Source organism: Sceloporus occidentalis, unplaced genomic scaffold (genome assembly GCF_023333645.1).
Source record: "Sceloporus occidentalis isolate IW3139 unplaced genomic scaffold, rSceOcc1.0.p SCAF_1, whole genome shotgun sequence".
NCBI lineage: Eukaryota > Metazoa > Chordata > Lepidosauria > Squamata > Phrynosomatidae > Sceloporus > Sceloporus occidentalis.
The window spans coordinates 75085756-75107856 of NW_028316981.1; the positions used below are offsets into that span (position 1 = coordinate 75085756).

At 43.8% G+C, this 22101-nt stretch overlaps 2 protein-coding genes across 4 annotated transcripts in view; both read left to right on the plus strand.

Moving 5' to 3' along the window:
* RASSF1 (Ras association domain family member 1) overlaps positions 1 to 12251 on the plus strand; it is a 46937-nt gene extending 34686 nt beyond the window's left edge. The window contains exons 3-6 of the mRNA XM_089525454.1: positions 6866 to 6970; positions 7305 to 7602; positions 8337 to 8452; positions 11091 to 12251. Coding sequence (XP_089381580.1) covers positions 6866 to 6970; positions 7305 to 7602; positions 8337 to 8452; positions 11091 to 11237 — 666 coding nt within the window. The 3' untranslated portion in view covers positions 11238 to 12251. The remainder of the gene's footprint in view (positions 1 to 6865; positions 6971 to 7304; positions 7603 to 8336; positions 8453 to 11090) is intronic.
* An 8551-nt stretch (positions 12252 to 20802) lies between these two features.
* TUSC2 (tumor suppressor 2, mitochondrial calcium regulator) overlaps positions 20803 to 22101 on the plus strand; it is a 51808-nt gene continuing 50509 nt past the window's right edge. For all 3 annotated transcript variants that reach the window (XR_016281312.1, XR_016281313.1, XM_089525468.1), the window contains exon 1: positions 20803 to 21034. Coding sequence is in view for 1 of the 3 variants with exons in the window: in XM_089525468.1 (XP_089381594.1) it covers positions 20859 to 21034 (176 nt within the window). In the remaining 2 variants the exon portion in view is untranslated. The remainder of the gene's footprint in view (positions 21035 to 22101) is intronic.

Here is a 22101-nt window from a genome sequence, read left to right on the forward strand (position 1 = left end):
GCATGTTGGAACAAGAAAGGACCTTTTCTGTTGTGGTATCACTTCTGGGGAACTCAATTTTCTGGGATGATCATGTGGTCCCTGTAGTTTTTATTTTGTTTATGCACTCATTTCTGTACCACCTTTAGGTCCCAAGACTACCATAGCAGTTTACAGAACAGAAATAAGCTTTTTAGTGAGAAGCAAAGGTGAAGAGTTTTTTAATCTTCCCAGACTTCAAAAATGATACAGATGTTTAGTACCAATGTTTGTACTGGTATTTGTACTCAAGTTCCTATACTGGTATTTGATGCTTAGGGCTCTTTGTTGTTGTTGTGTGCCTCCAAGTCATTCTTGACTTATGGGGACGCTAAGGCAAAGCTCTCATTGGGTTTTCTTGGCAAGTGTCTTTAGAGGGGGGTTGCTATTTCCAGTCTCTGAGGCTGAGAGAGTTTATTTTGGTATTTGTACACAATTTCTTTTACCGATGTTTTTGTGATTTCTTTTGGAAGGTGCATATAAACTTATTAAACAAGAAAAAATTCTGAAATAATAGAATCGTAGAATTGGAAGAGACCAGAAAGGCCATCCAGTCCAACCCCCTGCCATGCAGGAAATCTCAAAGCATACCTGGACAGATGGCCATCCATCCTCTGTTTAAAGACCTCCAAGGAGGAAGACTCCACCACACTCCAAGGTGTAAAGATATAAAGAAAATGTAAAGATATGCGACTGAGCACAAACCACATATGGATGTGAGAGCTGGACAGATAAGAAAGAAGAAAGGAAGAAAATCCATTAATTTGAGATGTGGTGCTAGAGAAAAGTGCTGAGGATCCCATGGACAGCCAAAAAGACAAACAAATGAGTCCTAGACCAGATCAAGCCGATTCAAAAAGATGACTAAACTGAGGCTGTGGTGCTTTGGACACATCATGAGAAGGAAGGAGTCATTGGAAAAGATAATGCTGGGAAAGGTGGATGGAAATAGGAAGAGAGGAAGGCCACATGCTAGTTGGATGGACTCTGTTAAGGAGGTCATGGGTCTTACGGGGTTGCAGGAATTAAGCAGAGCAGTGGAGGACAGGGGGTCTTGGAGATGTCTCCAAGGGTTGCCATGAGTCAAGATCAACTCGAGGGCAGTTAACAACAACGAAAACCTTCTTAAACAAATATGATCAATGCTCAGTAACACATGGTAGTTGGCTTGTCTTCAGCTACATGTATTTAGCTCATCCATATGATTAGAATCCCACTGTTCTTTAGAGGAACTGAGGACAGTTTTGTCTCCCAGCCACCTGTGAGACAAATGGAGGGGGGAGATTGAGTCGCCAAAAGAAACTACAGGTGTTTAACCTGGAATTGCCACATCTGAATGTAGCACTGGAATAAAGTGCACTACACTGGCTTTAATAAGACAGAAATCCAAAGCTCTGTTTCAGTACCCTTAGCGTACAGCTCCTGCAGATGCTTGCTTAACATGACTGCTCATTCCTAAATCTGCATGCTTCATTTGTAAAGGCCTCCCTGGGGAAGTGGAAATCAGTCTCTCCCATTTCCCCCTTGCTTGTATGGTTATTCATGGATGGGAAAGGAAGTGGTTTCCAGTAATCTCTGAAGAATTCTGATTGGTGATTGATGATCTCACTCAGAATTCCCCATAATCTCCCTCCCCCTCCCTCCAAAGAGAGTGATGTCAACAGGAAAGGAGGCTGATGCAACTGGGAGCAAGCAACTGCGCCTGAGAAGCTGTGGAAGTGAAACTGATTTTAATGATAGATGCGAGAAGGTGCATGTAATTCTGTGAGGAGGACTACACTTCAGAAAAGCTGCTGTGTTCCTGTTAAACTGTGATCTCTACAGCATAGATTCCTGGTTATCATATGGATAGGGGATGTTAACTTCTTTCTTATTGGGAGGATCTAATTTTTTTAAAGTGTGCTCAGCATTGCTCTTCTAACTGCCATCTGTCTTTTAAAAACAAGTGGATTAAACATTTATTTTACACTTATTTGTAAAGCAGACCATTGTTGGTTAATATAACCCCGAAGCCTTTTGAAAGGCCATCACTGTCTGTGGTGACAGAATAACTCATGGAAATAACTTAATGTCCTTAAATCAAATCTCTCTACTGTACCTTAGATATAATCATGACATGTTGCACACTGAGGTAAAAAGCACAAGGGAGACTTGCTGTACCACATGATTTTACAGTCGCACCCCTGTAAATCTATAAAACAGATTTCCTTCCATTTCCAAGTGTTTTGGAGCAGTTCAGATTTTGAGGCTGAATAGAGAGCCAAGAGCCAGTGTGGCATAGTAGTCTGTGTATTGGACTAGGACTCTGGGAGACCAGGGTTCAAATCAAAGCATACCCAACAGATGGCCATCCAGCCTCTGTTTAAAGACTTCCAAGGAGGGAGACTCCACTACACTCCAAGGGAGTGTGTTCCACTGTCGGACAGCTCTTACTGCTAGGAAGCCCTGTTTAAATATTTGAAGGGATGTCATATTGAGGAGGGAGCAAGCTTATTTTCTGCTGTTCCAGAGAACAAGACCCAGAATAATGGATGCAAGCTACAGGAAAAGAGATTCCACCTCAACATTAGGAGGAACTTCCTGACAGTAAGGGCTCTTCGACAGTGGAACACACTCCCTCGGAGTGTAGTGGAATCTCCTTCCTTGGAGGTCTTTAAGCAGAGGCTAGATGGCCATCTGTCGGGGATGCTTTGATTGTGATTTCCTGCATGGCAGGGGGTTGGACTGGATGGCCCCTGTGATCTCTTCCTACTCTATGATTCTATGATTCTCTTCTCCAGGCTGAACATCCCCAGCTCCCTAAGATGTTCCTCATAGGGCATGGTTTCCAGACCCTTCACCATTTTAGTCACCCTCCTTAGGACACGCTCCGGTTTCTCAACATGAATTGTGGTGCCCAGAACTGGACAAAGTATTCCAAGTGGGGCCTGTCCAAAGCAGAATAGAATGGCACTGTTACTTCCCTTGATCTAGACACTATACTTCTGTTGATGCAGCCTAAAATCACATTGGCCTTTTTAGCTGCCGCATCACACTGTTGACTCATGTTCAACTTGTGGTCTACTTGGACTCCCAGATTTCTTTCATACATAGTCTCATTCAGCCAGGTGTCCCTCCATCCTATATCTCTGCATTTCATTTTTCCATGATGAATATCATTCTGTTAGCTTTGGCCCAGGTTTCTAGTCTATTCAGTTCCTTTTGAATTTTGAATCTGTCCTCTGGGATATTAGCTACTCCTCCTAATTTGGTGTCATCTGCAAATTTGATAAGTATGCCCCCAATTCTGTCATCCAAGTCATTGATAAAGATGTTTAATAGCACTGGGCCCAGGACGGAGCCCTGTGGGACCCCACTGGTCACTTCTCTCCAGGATGAAAAGGAACCATTGTTGAGCACCCTTTGGGTTCGGCCAGTAAAGCAGTTACAAATCCATGTAACAGTTACCTTGTCTACCCCACATTTTACTAGCTTGTTTCCAAGAATGCCATGGGGAACCTTGTCAAAGGCCTTACTGAAATCAAGATATACTGTATCTACGGCATTCCCTTCATCTATCAAGCTGGTAATTGTATCAAAGAAAGAGATTAGATTTGTCAGGCATGACTTGTTTCTCTGAAACCCATGTTGACTTTTTGTGATTATGGCATTGCCTTCTAGATGTTCACAGACTTTCTGTTTAATGATCTGCTCCAGAATCTTTCCTGGTATTGATGTCAGACTAACTGGACGATAATTGTTGGGATCCTCTTTTTTCCCCTTTTTGAAGATGGAAATAACGTTTGCCCTCCTCCAGTCTGCTGGGATTTCTCCTGTTTTCCAGGAGTTCTCAAAGATTATTGATAATGGTTCTGATATTACATTTGCCAGCTCTTTTAATACCCTTGGATGTAGTTCATCTGGTCCTGGTGACTTACATTCATTTAGATTAACCCAGTATTTCTATACTATCCTCTTACTTATTCTGTGCTGAAATTCCCCTATTCTGTCCTGTGCTCCATTATCCTCAGGTTGAGCACCCTTTGCCTTTTCTGAGAAGACTGAAGCAAAGAAGGTGTTGAGTAGTTCTGCCTTTTCCCTGACCTCTGTTAACATTTTGCCATCTTCTGCACACATTGGCCCTACCATTTCCTCCTTCTTCCTTTTGCTGCGGACATACAAAAAAAAGCCCTTTTTATTGTTCTTAACATCTCTTGCAAGCCTGAGTTCATTCTGTGCTTTAGCTTTTCTTACTTTGCCCCAACACATGCTTGTTATTTGTTTGAATTTCTCTTTGGTGATTTCCCCATTTTTCATTTCTTAGACATGTTCTGTTTAAAATTTAGCTCAATAAGATGCTAATACACACACACAAAGCAATAGCAAAAGCAGCTTCATTTATATACTGCTTCATACCACCTAAGTAGTCTCTAAGCGTTTTACAACTGTAAGCTAATTGCCCTCCAACAAGCTGGGTACTCATTTTAGAAATCTTGGAAGGAGATCAGGCTGAGTGGACCCTGAGCCCTTGGCTAGTATTGAACTTGCAGCCTTATGGTTTGTGAGCGAGTGGCTGCAGTACAGGCATTTAACCGCTGTGTCACCAGGGCTCTTTGATGTTGCAACAACCTGCTGTTTCTAACAGTACATTGGAGCAGATGAGTTTGAGAATCTTGGAGTCCACAGAGGGTGTTCCTGTATAACTTATCCCTTTGAGTCATTAGATGGAAAATGATGAATTAAGATAATTAAGTAATTAAAATAGCAAGTAGATTTATGCACAATTCTGTACAAACAAGTCACTATATCATTATGAGTATCTTATACAGTGCTAAATACCTATTTTGCAGCTTCTGAGAACCTAAGTGCTGGATACATGCAGATGAAATATAAATATATCTTGCAGCTGGGTTGGTGTAACTCCAACCTAAGGTGTATTGAATATTTCAGTTTCTCTTGTCACACCCATGTGTGATGCTTATATGCAAATATTTTGTTACCTGTTAGCAGTTGAGAATGGAAAACAAGAAGCTATTGAAGAACTGCAGGTTGGTACAGTGGACTTACCAGAGGAGGTAAAGAAGAGGACTAGAATGGAATCTAGAATAAGGACTTTACTTCAGTCTTGTAGTTTCTCTTGGGACGACATTGGTATTTATGTTAGGTCTGGTGCTGTATCATTCTGTTATTTCTCGTTAAGTCTTGGTGGTTCATACTGTTCTGCCCAGAGCATAACAGTATAATTATGTAATTAATATGATCATCCAGAGTAGGGAATGCAAATATATTCTGCAAATATACCTAGTTTCTCAGAGTTAGCCTTCCAATACGTTTGCTACAACGCACTCAAAGGCGGGATACAGACCTCCCAAATAGGGCGGTCTATCTGCACATTGTTTTGCTGCGCGAGGGAGCTGTAGTGGACAAATCACGCGGCTCCCTCGCACAGCAAAAAGAACCCACAAAAAGCGGGTTCTTTCTGCGGTGCCATTGTGACACCGCAGTGCGCCAATGGCGCATTTGTGACATCACAATGACACCAGGATGTGCGGACACTAGGCGCCCGTCACGTCAAAATGGCGGCACCTGTGTGTACAGGGCGCCACCATTTTGACGCCCTCGTCACATGCTAGGGGTGAGGCATGTATGGGCGGTGCGCCCTCAGCCAGCCTCTAGCACGTGACGAGGGCGCACTTTAGGCTCGTCTAAATCGGGCCAAACTGTCCCTGAAATCCTCCCAGATCCAAAAAGGTGTTTGGGAATTTGGTACAAGACTAGGAGGAGGGGAAGGCACATGCTCTTTTGACTTCAAATCAGTTTTCTGACAGATCTGCAAGTTGCATTTTCTGTGCAGATAGTTTATAAACAGCTTTTGAAGTTTACATAGACAGATGAGAGTTTGAGTTTCATATATATCAAAGGTATATATCCACCTTTAGATTGTTGTTATAATGTACCAGGGTTGGGGAAATTGAGCTGGGGTACCTGAAAATCTTTATTAGGAGAACTGAACAACAAAACGAAATGCCTTCCCTTTTTTTGAGATAAATTTTCCGGAAGGAGGACTATATACATATACACCAAAAATACTACCCCAATCCACAAACATACAATACTGTGGTCAATAGCTTACAGTCCTATAGATTTATACATAGAAAGGGTTCTGAAATATTTGATTGGCTTATAGGTCAAACTATTATTAGTAGTATATTATCCTTACTTTCCCATAATCACATATAAAATACAGTGAATCTGGGAAAGGAATCTTAGTCCTTCCTTATGTTACACTTTTGTACTGTGTTGCCTCACTATGCAGAAAGCAAACCACCCATTTCTTTTTTTTTATATATTCAGCGTGAAGAAAAGAAGGTGGATGAGCTATCTTCCTCCTTCAGGATAATGGCAGTAGCAAGAGGGAAGTACTGCTCAGTCCATCTGCAGCATCCCAGCTTTTGGGGTTACTCTATCCAGAAATTTATTCTAAAAAAGGCAAACAGTTCTTCTCTTATTTAGTCCTATTCTCCTCTATGTAAAGCTTGCAGAGACGAAAGATGCAGTGGCTTTTTTTCTAGAAGAAGTATGAGAGTACTGATCTCAACTAGGGGCAAGGGGTCTAACAGTTGGTAAGCAGGCAAGGTAATTTATAGGCTATATTGGCGTGTACCAGAAGAAGATAGTCATTCTGAATTTTTTGTAAAGAGACAAAGTGCTCTCACAGGAAGTGAGGGTGATTTCATATTTATTCTTATTCTGCATCCCAGGAATTGATGGAAGATTTAAAAAAGGACTAAGTTGTGAGCCCACATGCAAGGCTTCTGATTTTTGAAGCTTAGGCATAAACTAATTCAAAATCACTTATATTTTGCAGGATGAGCAAATTGATTGGGAGAAGCCCATTCTGTCTCAGGCTGAGATTGAGCAGAAGATAAAAGAATATAATAGCCAGATCAACAGCAACCTGTTCATGAGCTTGGTAAGTTTCAGGAGAGGTATACATCGAAATAACATCACACCTGAGCCTCAAAGGCCTGTTCCTGTTCCCCCTACTAAGTCCTTAAAGATATTATATAGTAACCATTCCATGCATGGTGTTCTGTCCCTACTTTTGTGGTTCCTCAGTTCTAACAAGCCTAAAAACCCAACTGAGTACCTTCCTCTCCCCAAGGCAGCACCTCTTAGACCCTTTTCCAAAATTTCTACAAATTCTCTTTTATTTTCTGGCTTCTCAGACCTGCAGCCTGGTTTTGGTACCTTTTAGTTTTATTGTCCTGACCCTTTTGGCCAACTGACTAATTGTTCTTCCACAGAACAAAGATGGTTCCTACACTGGCTTCATCAAGGTGCAGTTAAAGCTGGTCCGTCCTGTCTCAGTACCTGCCAATAAGAAGGCACCCTCCATCCAGGACACCAGGAAGGGTTCCTCCCGCAGTCAAGCTGTAAAGCGCCGCACCTCTTTCTACTTACCCAAGGACACAGTCAAGCACTTGCACATAATTTCTCGTACACGTGCCAGCGAGGTCATTGAAGCCCTACTGAAGAAATTCATGGTAGTTGACAATCCTCGAAAGTTTGCTCTCTTTGAAAGAACAGAAAAGGATGACCAAGGTACATCTTGAAAAAAAAAAGATTGTAAATTATTTCAGGCTTGTAAATAGCCATTTTTCTGGTAACATACAAGACAGCAAGGCAAAGTTTTATTAATTGAAAAAGTGTAGTTTGTTTACATAAGTATGTGAGAACATACTTATGTAAACTTTGCAAAGCACTATATAAAGCCTATGGTGCTATATAAATAAATGTAATAACAACAACAACAACAACAGCCAGGCTAGTAACATTTGTCAGCCAGTAGCATGTGAGTCTGATTTATTCATGTTTTCAGCAATTAATGATATAATCTTATGATTACATATTTGAGCAAAACAATCCAGAGATCATGAAGAGCAGGTTTGTTCACTTTCTCTTGAAGGGTGATTGAAAATACAGTCCTGACTTCATTTGTAAAAAAATTGCAGACGTAAAAGTGATGCTCTATAAAACACTGGTCTCATTATTGTTAATTACAGGTGTGCATTAGAAGTCAGTCTCATCATTTTATGTTGCCTCTAAAATTAGATGGAAGGAAGAGTAGTTAATTCTCCTTCACAACTGTTGCTTCTAATCATCAGTTTCTTCTTTCGCTCCCTACTGAAAGAAACTGGGACTAGAAAACCAGTGTGTTTACAGCACCCTCTCCTGGTAGAGAATGGACTGACCTAAAGTTAGACAAGGTTTGTTTTGGGCTCTCCAGGGAACTGGGTCCTTTATTTAATTCTGATTCTGATGTTCTTTTCTGTCAGTATATCTCCGCAAACTTTCTGATGAAGAGCAACCTCTGCGTCTTCGACTGCTAGCTGGACCTAGTGAAAAGGCACTGAGCTTTGTTCTGAAGGAGAATGAAACTGGAGAAGTCAATGTGAGTATGGGCATTGAGATTTATCTCAGACTATGTGTCACATTATTTGAGGGTAGCTACTGATTTGTCTGGCACTAAGACAAAGCCCATAACTATTTGATTGGTATCAAGGAATTGTCCTGCTTTTTTTTTTTTTAAACCCTCATTCAGTAGAGGTGGGTAGTGAACCATAGGGCCCATGCTCCAGATGCAAGGCTGGCTTATAAAAAATGATGTGGAGTAGAAATTTTCTTGCAATTTTTTCTGTGAACTCTTTCCATTTTAAAAAACCTTTTGTTTCACAACATCATCTAATGAAGGAATACAATTAAAATAAGACAGTTTGAAAGCTATAATTTTATTTTCTGTATGCTTCTATAATATATGCACAGCTTATGAATTATTAGCATGCAATATTTTCAGTGTGCCTTCATTTTTAATAAATGATTAAACAAAAGAAGAAATAGAATTGTCATCCCTTAAAATATTTACAAGTATTCCATTTTTAAAAACAACAACAACACACTCTCATTCGAGCCTTGATTTGTTTGACTATAACATTCAAATTATTTGAATACAATATTCAAACTGCATTAAATGTTCTTGTCTTTCCACGGTTTCTGTCAACATCCTTGGGCTGTGCAAAATGAAATGTACCCATCAATACTGGACAAGCAGGGGCCAAGGTTACATCCACCAAACCTGTATCAACTCTGGTGTCCAAGTCGGAGCAAATCCAAGTGATTTAATCTACATCCTTTTTTGGTCCAGATTGTAACAGACCCCAGACCACCCAAAGCAGGTCCAATGGGCAGGTTTGTCAGGATACAATAGTGTTAGACAAAATAAGTCTTTTTTGCTACCTTTATTGTCCCACTATAGATAGATTTTAGCCTATTTTCAGTTAGACCTGCTCCGAGTGTTTTGCCAGTGTTGCTCTAATCACTATCTTACTTGTTTCATTGCTCCTGAGAAAATTAGGGGGCTGGTTTAACTCCACTTCATGAAAAGGGATGCTTAGGAGTGATAATGTCAACTGCCTTGGTCATTTCCCATTCCAGGAATCAGCCAGGGTTTCAACAGCAGGAAACTTTCCAAGAGCTATCCATCTGGATTATCTATCCACAAAATGGAACAGTAGAAAGCTCCTCCATTCTCAGATCACCATCATCCCCCCGTACAGAAAGCAATGTCTAGAGCAGTGATTGCAAACATCATAATAATAATAATAATAATAATAATAATAATAATAATAGGATTTATTTATATGCCGCCCAATCACTGGGAATCCAGGCAGCTTACAACAGAGGGGATAATAGACTGTTCCCTGCCCTCAGGCTTACAATCTAAAAGACACGACACAAAAGGAGAAGGGAATGGTGGGGGAGGGGATCAGGTCCAGCATTCTTCTCTCCCTCTGAGGCCTGGACCAAGGCAGATGGACCGGAGGGAGGGCCCTTTTCCTAATCGAGGCCGAGCCCGATGGCATTGGGAGTGCCCAAACTCAAAGGTGTTCCTGCACCAAGTGTCACTCATTGCCAGGAACAGGACTTCCAGGGAGACAAGCCATTGGGGTGGGACTTCAAACTTCTGGGGCAGGACTTCCCCGGAGACAGCTGAAGGCCCAGGATGGCTGGGAAGAGGAGAAACAGAGGCATGCCTGTTCTTTCTCCTCCCCCTCAAAAATGACCAGCAATTTATCACAACGGGGCAGTATCCGTAAGCAGGTGATTTGTTCTTATCTGCAGAGCAACAGCAGGATGGGCCCTCATCTTCATGTCACTTCCAAAAGAGTGACTCTGATTTGGTGTGACCCCCTTTGGCAGCGACCTTGACAGCAGTGGACCCACCCCTACAGCAGTCCCACTTATATTCCCCAGTTTGAGGGAGCTATTTCATTCCAGTGAACCTGCTGGAGACTGCTGGCTGGCCCTCAGTCCTGCAGAAAGGCAACTCACTGTGTGTTTAAAAAAATCCCAGAATGAAGGAAGAGGTGGAATATGGTATATGCAGCAGCTGCCAATCTCTATCCTTCACTCTCAGATGGTCTTTGGGTCCTCTTCTCTCTATTCAGGGCTGTAGCCTAGTTGTACCTTGTTGAGAGTGATACAGGGATTTTTTCAGCAAGGATTATCATTACAGCTGGTGGAGTGAATATAGGACACAGATGACAGTAATAATACATAATTTAAAAAATATTTCTATCCCACTTTTTGCCAGGCAATCATTGGGATGGACACAGTTCTCATGTGTGCTATTGATTAATTCCATTGTTCAGGAGCATAGTAGCAAAACAGAAACTCAGATCATTGCCTAGTTTGCAAAGGACATAGAGATGTTCCAACACTCAGAGGCACTCTGTAATAATACATTTCCAAGCTTTTATGGATATTTTAAGTGCTAATTCTGGGCAACTCCTTCAGTGCAGTTCATGGACTTTGGGTGTTAATACATGTGCCAAATGTTCATGTGCTAGCTATAGAATTAGCTTCTCTGCCTCTCCCTCATTTCTTTCTCCACCTACCTACCTATCTGTCTTATCCTAAGTATGGGTCCCTCATTACCATTAAGGCTGTCCTTCTCATTTTGGGGCTGATACTGATTTCCTGAATGTAATGAGAACCCTCCTCACTGCTTCCCTTTTCACCCTTTTCTGCAGTGGGATGCCTTTAGCATGCCTGAGCTACAGAATTTCCTTCGTATCCTGCAGCGTGAAGAGGAGGAGCATATTCGGCAGATCCTGCAAAAATATGCCCATTGCCGGCAAAAGATGCAAGAGGCTTTGGCCACTCGTACACCAGGTTGACGAACTGTCCCATCCCCAATACAGCACTCCAGTAAATGTAAGATGGCATATGCAGAGAAGTGGCAAAGCCAAGTGGACTACGAGTGAAGCAATCCTGGGACTGTCTGTGGACTGAATGTGTTCTGGAGGGGGTGGGGAAGGGAAAACAGGGATGTGTGGATCTCCTTGCGAGCCCATGATTGATGCATGTGTGTGTGCTCCCCATGGATTGACTGGTTAATGGAGATGCGTGCATGACACAGTGGGATCGGGTAGGGAAATAAGAAAGTGTCTGTGGGATGTGTCTGAAAATGAAAACTTTAGTAGTACTGCTGTAGCAGCTCCTTTCAAAAGTGCCAAGATGCTAATGCCACACTGTATCAACAGACTGGCAGAGGCTTGAGTCTAGAGATGACTTGAAATTTAATGTAACATCAACCAAAGTAATTTAAAAATCAGGAGTAATTTCCAAGAAAAGAGATGTCTTTTACAAGTAACAGCCTGAAAAATATTAGTTTTCTATTTCTTTTGGAATTTGACTGTGAGGGCCCTTTGAAGGACTTGTCTAATTTATTCAGTATCTGTTTTAAACTGTTTTACTTTGATCTACATTCCAACTAGATTAACAGCAATGTAAAACCTTTCACAAATAAGCTGGAAGTCTTACTTAGACTTGTCATATAAAACAAAGGAAAATAAAATCTCTTGTTTCCTGGATGTGAGTCAGGGACAGCAATTGGATAGAAATCTTGGTAGCATATGGTCAAAATCAAAATACCAAAGAAAACTCCAGTAATAACTAAACAGGAAACTCTGAAGAGTTCTTGGTAATTTTTCTGAGACAAAAAACATGTAGCCTCAAAGGCATAATTATTGCAGTTCTGAGATTATTGTTGATATTGTTGAATTATTGTTGTTGAGTTTGAAGAAACAAGGTCAATAAATGGACAATACAGTACAGAGTAGTTCTGCAATAGAACGTACAAGGGCCCAAAATCCACCATGGAGGAAGGAATAAAGATCCTTTTGCTTTTCCAGGCATGTGTTTTTTCATTATTTGGTATGGAAGCTAGTGACATAACACATCTCAGGATGGCTGAATACTGTAGCTTAGATGACCATCTTTTATGTATACATATACATGAAGAACCCATTGGTGTATATATGTGGCAGACTTGACTTAAACAACCTGGCAGGAAGTTGTGTTGTGATTGCAGTTGCATTTGTATTAGAGACCTAGGTACACCTACAGTAAAAATCCTCAATTTTCAAAGTCGTGCGATGTCATGGCCAGCCAAGAGCAGGTCTCAGAGGATGAGGAGGAGGATGGGGCTCTTCCAGAGCAAGAGGTAATTGAGGCTACACCAGGTGCTAATCCTGCTCTGCCAGAATCCAGCCCTGATCTCCCAGCCCCAGAGGAGGAGGCTCAGCCAGGTCCTAGTGCTGGTGGGATTCCTCTGGTGGTACAGCAGCCCTAGTGGTGACTCTGGGGAGGAACCAGGCTTGAAGGTTCCCTCCTATAGACAACGCAGGGCTGAAAGTGCTGGCAGGCGCAGATCCCAGAGAACTGCTGAGAAGCAATTAGCAAATCAGCCTCAGGTGGCATGTGGAAGAGTTTCTCTTACTTAATGAGCAGAGAGACACCAACTCAAGAGTTTATTGCATGATCCTTTGGTGTGACTGCTGCCTGCACTGGCTCCCTGTATCTTGAGTCCTTGTTGCCTTGACTCTTGACTTCGGATCGGACTGGACTATTGCTACCTTCTGGCTGACCTGACCCTGGACTGGACTGACTATTGTGACCTCTGTTATCCTGACTTTGGCTTGGCTTTCGGTTTGCTTTCTCTCTTTCTCCCTGCAAGGTTTGTGGACTACTTCCAGCTCCATAGTTAATTGCCTTTCTTATCGGTGCGCGTCTGTGTGCTGGCCGCAGTCCAGGACATGCGCATTCTCCAGAGTACTGGATCTACTAGTAGTGACTGACCCTTCTGGAGGATTGTCTCCTAGCTGATTGTCTTTGAAAACAATCCACTAGATGAAAGCCTTGTGGATTCAAGTTATGAATGGTGCTGCTTATATACCAATCAATAAAAGTTTCAAGGGTGAGAAATGCCACATGCATGTACTGTTTTAGAACCAGTTTCCTCATGGAACAATAAATGCATTCCACCACCACCCCATTAGCAGAATCAGCGTTCAGTACCAAGTCTATTCTACTGTAACTCTATTCTTTGTATTTTCAATGTGGACCTTTGCCACCCTTCATTTAGATTGCAGCAAGGGAGTAAGTATTACTAAGTCAAGACATGTCAATGTGATAAATTAAGTTCATGTTATTGCTGAACTTCTGTTGGCCTAAACTGGTGTAGTGATAAAATTTATAGTGATACACAAAATTGGCAATAGTTAGTCAAAACATATTTATAGAAACAGTAGCTCACAGAAGCCAAATTCTCAAACAGCCTTCTAGACAACAATTGTCCACCATCAGGCAGTTTATTTCTTGCTCATATTATGAGTGACAGCTGTTTGGCTACACCTTGTGATAACAGTGGGCCCTTAGTATCCACTGGTGTTTGGTTCCAGGGCACACCCAGCCTGTGGATGCTCAAATCCCATTATATACACTGGAGTAGTAAAAGGATCTCTCTTATGTAAAATGACAAAATTAAGGTTTGCTTTTGCGGGATGGGGTGGGGATTTTGATATTTTTCAAGCTGTGGATGGTTGAATCTGTGGATACAGAGGGCCAACTGTACAATCTGACAGCAGAAATACAGTATGGAATTGAGCTTTTGCTCCTGGATGTGGATTAATATAGGAACACTGATTGTTGGCCAAGGTCCAACATAAAAATTGAAAAACAGTCATATTTGACAGATTCCACCTTCTGATTATTACACAAACTGCTGATGAAAGAGGACACCATCATACTTTCCCTTTTGTACTTGAGATGTAAAGAATAGCCAAAGAACAAGAACATCAAATTGCACATACAGAAAAATCTTTTAAAGACCCAAAGTCATTTAATCAAAGCCGTTGCAGAATTATATCCTATTTGATGTAGAAAGATGACTATCCAGTGATGACTTTTACAAATACATACCTACTCTAAATATTGCTGTAATTAGCATCAAAAATAGAACAGCCCTGCTGTCACTCTGAGACATGTGTCTAGCCAAAACTATCGGTACCCAAGTCATGAACATTAAAAAGACATGCTAATGTTTCCATTAATATGGAATATACTTCCTTGTAAGAATTTGTATTGCATCCTCTTAATAGCTGAAGATATTTGCCTCCAGGGGTTTCTGAATGAAACGGAGTATCTAGATCCATTTCAATCTGTCCTGGCTATGGAACAGAGACAGCCTTGATCACCTTGATGGATGACCTATGCAGAGAACTGGACAGGGAGAGTGTGTCCCTGTTTGTTCTCCTAGACCTCTCAGCGGCTTTTGATACCATCAATCATGCTATCCTTCTGTACCACCTCTCTGGGATGGGGCTTGGAGGTACTGTTCTACAGTGGCTCCATTCCTTCCTGGAGGGGTGAACTCAGAAGGTGGTACTGGGGGACTCCTGTTCAACCCCCTGGCCATTGACCTGTGGGGTCCCTCAGAGTTCTGTGTTGTCCTCTATATTGTTTAAGCATATAGATGAAACCGCTGGGAGAGGTTGTCTGGTATCTTGGGGTGTGGTGTCATCAATATGCAGATGACATTCAACTCTACTACTCCTTCCCACCTCAATCGAAGGAGGCTGTCCTGGTCCTAAACCAGTGTCTGTCTTCAGTAATGGACTGGATGAGGGCAAACAAGTTGAAACTTAATCCAGACAAGACAGAGGTGCTCCTGGTCGGAAGGCAGATCAGGGAATAGGGATCCAGCCTGTGTTAGATGGGGTCACACTCCCCCTGAAGACACAGGTTCGCAGTTTGGGGGTACGCTTGGACTCAGCTTTGAACCTGGAGGCCCAGGTCTCTGCTGTGACCGGGAGTGCTTTCACACATTTAAAACCTGTGCGCCAGCTGTGCCCGTTCCTTGAGAAGCCAGATCTGGCCATGGTGGTACATGCCTCGGTTACATCACGTTTGGACTACTGTAATGGGCTCTACGTGGGGATGCCTTTGAAAAGTGTTCAGAAAATTCAACTGGTTTAAAGAGCTGCTGCCAGGCTGTTAACAGGGGCAGATTACAGAGACCATACAACGGCCCTGTTGAAACAGCTTCATTGGCTGCCAGTTTGTTTCTGGGCACAATTCAAGGTGTTGGTTGTTGCCTACAAAGCTGCACATGGCTCAGGTCCACACTGTTTGGCAGACCATTTCTCCTGGTATGAACCAGCCCAGACTCTGAGATCCTCTGGAGAAGCCCTCTGTCCCAACACTATCACAAACACAGTTGGTGGGAACGCGAGAGAGGGCCTCCTCGGTGGCTGCCCCTAGACTTTGGAACTCCCTGCCCAGGGAATAGATCAGAACCGCTCCCTCCTTGGTGGCCTTCCGCTGGCAGGTGAAGACCTACCTGTTCACACAGGCATTTTAGGAATTGCTATAAGGGCAGGCTAGGATGTTGGACCAGTTTAAAAATTCATTTTAATGTACATTGTTTTTTTTAATGCTTTTAATTGTACTGTTTTTTAATGCTGTGAAGCCACTCTGAGTCCCAGTCCTGAGAAAAGAGTGGGAAATAAATAAATAAATAAATAAATAAATAAGCAAGCAAGCAAGCAAGCAAGCAAGCAAGCTCTCTTGGCACTTCCTGCTTCAAACAATGCTCCCTAGCAGTCAGGGCCTCTATGTTGCTGTTACCATATCTTCCAGTTCAAGCTGAGGCACAAATGCTTACTGTATGTACCCACTATGTCAGCTGCCAGAGAAAATCTTTGATTGTTGCTGCTATTGGAGCTACACCAGACGGCACATGTCTATTTGCTGCTGGGCCTACACCAGTCTGATGCAGTCACACTCAGTGTATCTCAGACACCATCTAAAAGTCTCCTATTCAAATTTCCGTTGCTGCTATGGCTTCTGTTTCTTCTTGCCAGTCTTCTTTTGGTGCCATGCACCCAAAGAATTTTCATATAATAACTGTCTAGTTTGTGGACTGGACGCCACCTGCTGGGCATACAAATATTTAAATGCAATAGTCAGTGTGAGATAGATTTAACTAAATAAAGCAGGGCCTGGGGAAGTGGGATGCTTCTCACAAACATCTGTCCTAAAGTGCCACTATTGTGACTACTGTGAAAGGACTCAAAAATATTCTCCCATTCAGTAATAATTGCTGTGTCTAAACTGATGCCTCTCAATGATGATCATAGCCAGATCTGGCTAAGAAGTATCATACTGTCCCAATTGATCCCAATTTTGACAGGTTTTGTCTCTGTGACATAATTGGGATGAGAACAACCCAATAATTACAATGACAAAGGAATATGAGAGAAATAACAAAGAAAAGGAATATACCTATAGGTTTTAAACAAAATTCTATGCTACATTATTTGGAATAGAAATCAGAAGATAACCTTCATTACAGCCACTACTACTTGAAGAACAAGAGAGGTAAGATTAAAAAAGATGCTGCCAATGTCTTTGTTTTCCATCTCAAACTTCCAATATTTTACATTGAAGTAATTGGTGTGGTCCCAGGAGCAGAGATGGACTTCTATATTCAATTGCTGCTGATTCAGTTTCTAGTCTTTGCCAAAGATTATGCACTACACTGCAAACTGAAAATCTGCTCTTAAATATCTTTGGGAGCAAGTCCCATTGACTTCAGCAGGACTTAGAGGTAAGTGCGTAGGACACTGCAGCCTATAATGTTATGTAAAATTGCAGCAGAAAATAAAAATAGCTCCAGTAAGACCAGTAAGACATGAGTAAGTAGGACAGCAGCTTTGATTAATGACTGCTGCTTCTGTCTTCAGTAAAAGCCTCTCTGAATATACAATCTGAATTTCTTAACATTTCTCTTTGTAGTACTTTTGTCCTGCTTTTTAGGCAAAAAGACTGCTGGAGTTGTGTACGTACAGTCAATAAAAGGTATTCATTGCCTTCCGTTTTACAGTCTTAAGACTAGTTCCTACCCTGTGGTCTGCATCCCCCCAGGAGGCCACAATGTCCTTAATGGGGCTGCAAAGGCTTGAAGGTTGCTCAGAGCATCATTTCCCTGCAGTGGGATAGCAATGTGACAGGAGCCAAGGCAAAGGCAAGCTGGCTGGCTGGGCCTGAGCAGCTGAATAACAGTGGAGCTGAAAGCCAGCCTTTGCTTTTCTCTCTCTGCCTCCTTCCTTTCCAGGGGAAAGATAGGACATCTGAAACAAGGACCTGAGGTGACACAATTGGGGTGGGGGGGGGGCTTTTCTTCTAAAACCTCTTTTCAAATAGTGACACCAGTAACAAAACTCTTTTGTGTCTCCAACCTTAGGCTGAGGTAACTACACCTTCCCGACTCCTCTTCCACTAACCACCATCACATCAACTGCTCTTACACCACTGAACTTAAGTTCCTAAAGTTTGTAGCTTCCACCTCCACAATAAAAGGGGGGGGGGGATACAGATGCAGGCGAAATGTCAGGAATAAACTCTTCTAAAACATGGGCACATAGTCTGAAAAACCCACAATACACACACACACACACGCACGCACGCACACACACACACACACACATATATATATATATACAGGTGTTTCTTCACCACCACACCACCCTTACACTTGGGGCCAGACTTAATATGGAAACGGGTGGGGGAAGCATCATGGCAAAACACTAGCCTTCAAGAAAGTGCTACAGTGCTAGAAGTCCACCTTTATGAGTTGCCTGTGGAATAAATGCTTCAATTCCCCCTTTTTTATCCCTTCTTTATCAGGAGGGGAAGAGATGAGATCCCTGGTGGTGCAGTGGTTAAATGCCTGTACTGCAGCCACTCACAAACCACAAGGTTGTGAGTTTAATCCCAGCCAGGGAACAGGGTCAACTCAGCCTGGAATCCTTCTGAGGTCCTTAAAATTAGTATCCAGCTTGGGGGCAATTAGCTTATACATTGTAAACCACTTAGGGAGTGCTTTTGTGCACTGATAAGCAGTACAGAAATGTATTTGCTATTGCTATGAGATGGGTGAAGGATGGAGGGAAAGAAAGAGCAGGTGGGTGGGTGAGGAAACAAAGGGTCTGGCAGCCTTTCTCAGATGTTAGTAGGTGAGAGTTTGGAAGAAATGGTTGGCACTCATAAGCCAAAACTCCAAGGTGACGGCAACATGCAGGGGATCTGGCGCACTGGAAGCTTCTTCCACAAGCAACTGCAAAAGTGGGCTTCTAAGGCTGAGGCACTTTCTTGAGGCCTGGTGTTTTGTTGGAACACTTCTTTTCCCCGTTTCTCCCACTCTTGTTTCCCCCTTTCCAGCTTCATCCTCCCTGTGATGCCCTTTCAATGCAGAAATATGTGTGTGAATACTCTGCAAACACCAACACGTCACTTCAGGAGGCAGTCACCACAAAAGGGGTGTGTGTGAAAATCTGGCTCCATGCATGAGGGAAGCATGGCGGAGAAGAAACATCTGTCTCTTCTCTCCCCCTTTGATTGTAGAGGAGGAACTTAACAGCGTTCAAGAAGTGGAGTTCAGGGGTATTATAGGAACAGTTGAGGTGATGGAGAAGGAGAAGGAATCCTGAGAAAGGTGTACTTGCCTCAGCCTAAGGCTGGAGACAGAAACAGTTTGTGTTGCAGGTGTTATTGTTTTAAGAGAGTTTGGATGCAGGGTGACCAGGAGCCCTCCTTTTCCAGGACACGTCCTCCATTTCACCCTTCTGTCCAGGAGGAATTCCACAATGTCCTCCATTTTGAGCAGGACTCAGAAGCATGGATTTGTATCTATACTAGTGTTTTAAGCTCTTATTTTGTCATTCCCTACACTTTTATTTTCAGGGCCATGTTGTCCATTTCAGCCTCCTGTCCAGGAGGAATTCCAAAATGTCCTCCATTTGGAGCAGGGCTAAGAAGCATTATATTAAGTGTTTTGGGCTTTTTTTTTTGTCATGTCCTTGCCTTTTTTCTTGAATGTCCATTTTGTGGTTCCTGGTCCTCCTTTACAGTTAGGAGGACATCTGGGTTTAATGGATAGTACAATTGTAAATGGTTTCATGTTCAAGATTTGTGTTATTTCTTACTGCATTGTGTTCATTACATACAAATACAGGTGTCCCAAAATTCAAAACAAAACAATCCAAAATCCCCAAACTCTTATATCAGGCCCCAAGCATTTTGGATAAAGGAGACTCAACCTGTATTTACACCATGGTAGAATTCAAAGATATAGCCATGTTAGTCTGTAAATTCAATATGAAGAGAGAGATCTTGTAGCACCTTTGAGACTGACTGACATTAGGGAGTTTATCAGACAAGGGAAATTGGAAGTATAATCCAATGGCAATCTGAACGTAATCATGGGGTTTAATGTTATTGCATGATAGACTACCACACACAAATTTGGGCAATGGGAAGTCAGTCCAAATGCAATCATGGGGTTTCACATTATTGTGTGCGAGGTGATCACAAATACAATAGCAAGTACTTTTCTGTACGGCTTATGATCAGTGCACTTAACCCCTCCCTAGTCCAGTGGTCCCCAAATTGTGCCCTTTAAGAGGTTTTGGACTTCATCTCCCAGAAGCCTTAGCCATGTGGGCCAATACTCTGGGATTCTGCAAGCTGAAATCCCAAATTCTGCCCTGAGCAGTTTACAATGCGTAAGATACTTGCCCCCAACAAGCTGGGCACTCATTTTAGCCACCTCAGAGGGATGCCTGGCTGAGCCCACCCTGAGCCTTTGCTGGGACTGAACTCACAGCCCTGTGGCTGAGTGAGTGAGTGAGTGAGTGGCTGCAGTCCAGGCATTTAGCCTCTGTGCCCTGCAGGAGAGCGGCCGTCTCCTCCTTTGGAGGCTTTCAAGCAGAGGCTGGATGCCCATCTGTCACAGGGAGTGCTTTGACTGTGAGTTCCCGCATGGCAGAAGGGGGCAGGACTGGATGGCCCTTGGAGGTCTCTCCCAGCTCCATGGTTCTAAAATCTCTCTATAAATACATGACTGTATTGACACAATATGTAGAGACCTTGTAGCTCCTTTGAGACTGACTGGAAGAAAGGAGTTGGCAGCAGGAGCTTCCCTAGCCTTCAGCCTACTTCCTCAGGAGAATTATGCATCCACTCCGCCAAATGCATCTGAGGAAGTAGACTGAAGGCTAGGGAAGCTCCTGCTGCCAACTCCTTTCTTCCAGTGAGTCTCAAAGGGGCTGCAAGGTCTCTCTCGAGACTGATTCCAGTGCCTATATATGTCCATATAGGATTGATATGCAGTGTCTGTCTCTTTCTATTGTCGCACGTTCTTTCCCCCAACATGGCGGCCACCTCCAACTGCAGAGGGAGCCGGACGTGTCGCGTGAGCCCCACTGAGACCGCAGCCCTTGGAGGCGGCGCCAGGGCCCAGGCCTCTCTGCCGGAAGTTCCGGAGGAAGAGCGGAAGTTGCGTGAGCGAGGGGTGGGCGGGGCTCCGTGGCGGTGGGGTTGCTGGGGGCCGGAGTCCCCGGGAGAGCGATGAGGCCGCCGCCTCCTGCTCCTGCTCCTGCTCCGCTGTGAGAGCGATGGGCGCCAGCGGCTCCAAGTCCCGGGGGCTGTGGCCGTTCGGGTCCGGCGCGGGGCCTGGCGGGTCGGAGGGGCCGGGCGGGGAGCAGGCGCTGGCCCGGGGCGGCGGTGGCGGCGGCGGCGGCGGCGGCAGGGGCCTCTGCTCGGCCACCCCCTTCGTCTTCACCCGCAGAGGGTAAGGCCCCGGGGGAGAGCCGGAGTGGAGGGCTTCCAGGGCAGGGAAGGAGGGGCACGGCCGACAAAGGGCAGCCCTTGCCCGCAGGGAAGCCACGCTTGCCCCGACGGAGAGCCACTGGGGAACATTTGCCCATAGGGACACGCCAGGGATACTCGCCCATGGAGAGAGATGGGAGAATACTCGCCCATAGGGACACATGGGGAACTCTCAGAGAAGGCCATTCGGCCCAAGCCCTTTATTCTGCCATGCAGGAACTCTCTATCAAAGCACCCCCTGGGACACATGGCCACCCAGCCTCTGCTTAAAGGCCTCCAAGGAGGGAGACTCCAATACACTCCGAGGAAGGAGTGCGTTCCACTGGCAAACAGCCCTTACTGTCAGGAATTTCTTCCTAATGTTGAGGTGGAATCTCTTTTCCTGGAGCTTGCATCCATTGCTCCGGGTCCTAGTCTCTGGGGCAGCAGAAAACAAGCTTACTCCCTCCTCAATATGACATACCTTCAAATTTTTAAACAGGACTGTCATATCACCTCTTAACCTTCTTTTCTCCAGGCTAAACATCCCTATTTCCCATAGGGAGTCATGGGAGAATACTTGGGAATGAATGCTATGGGCAAGTAATCCCCATGATTCTCTCTGGGCAAGCAATGCCCAACATTTCCCTATGGGCCAGTATTCCCCAGTGATTCTCTGTTAGGTTTCCCTATGGGCAAGGACTGTCCTTAGTTTTAGCAGATCCCGGCTGAAGTACTCTCAGGATTCCCCAGGCATAGCTCCCAGTGGAGGGCCTCAGGGAAAGCTGGAGGACAGGACCACATAGGAGCCAGAAAGACCCCTAGATGTGAAGAGCCTCAAAATGGAGGGCGCTGTGGGATTCCTCCTAGAGAGAAGGCTGAAACAAAATGGAATGGAGGACACAGCCTGGGAAAGACAGACGCAGGGACATGACAGAAGAAAAGCGTTCAAAACACTCGTACAGATGAATGTAAAATCCATTGCTGCTCCAAACGGAAGACATTTCAGGAACCCCCTGGACAGGACATAGTAATGGAGGATGTGTCCCT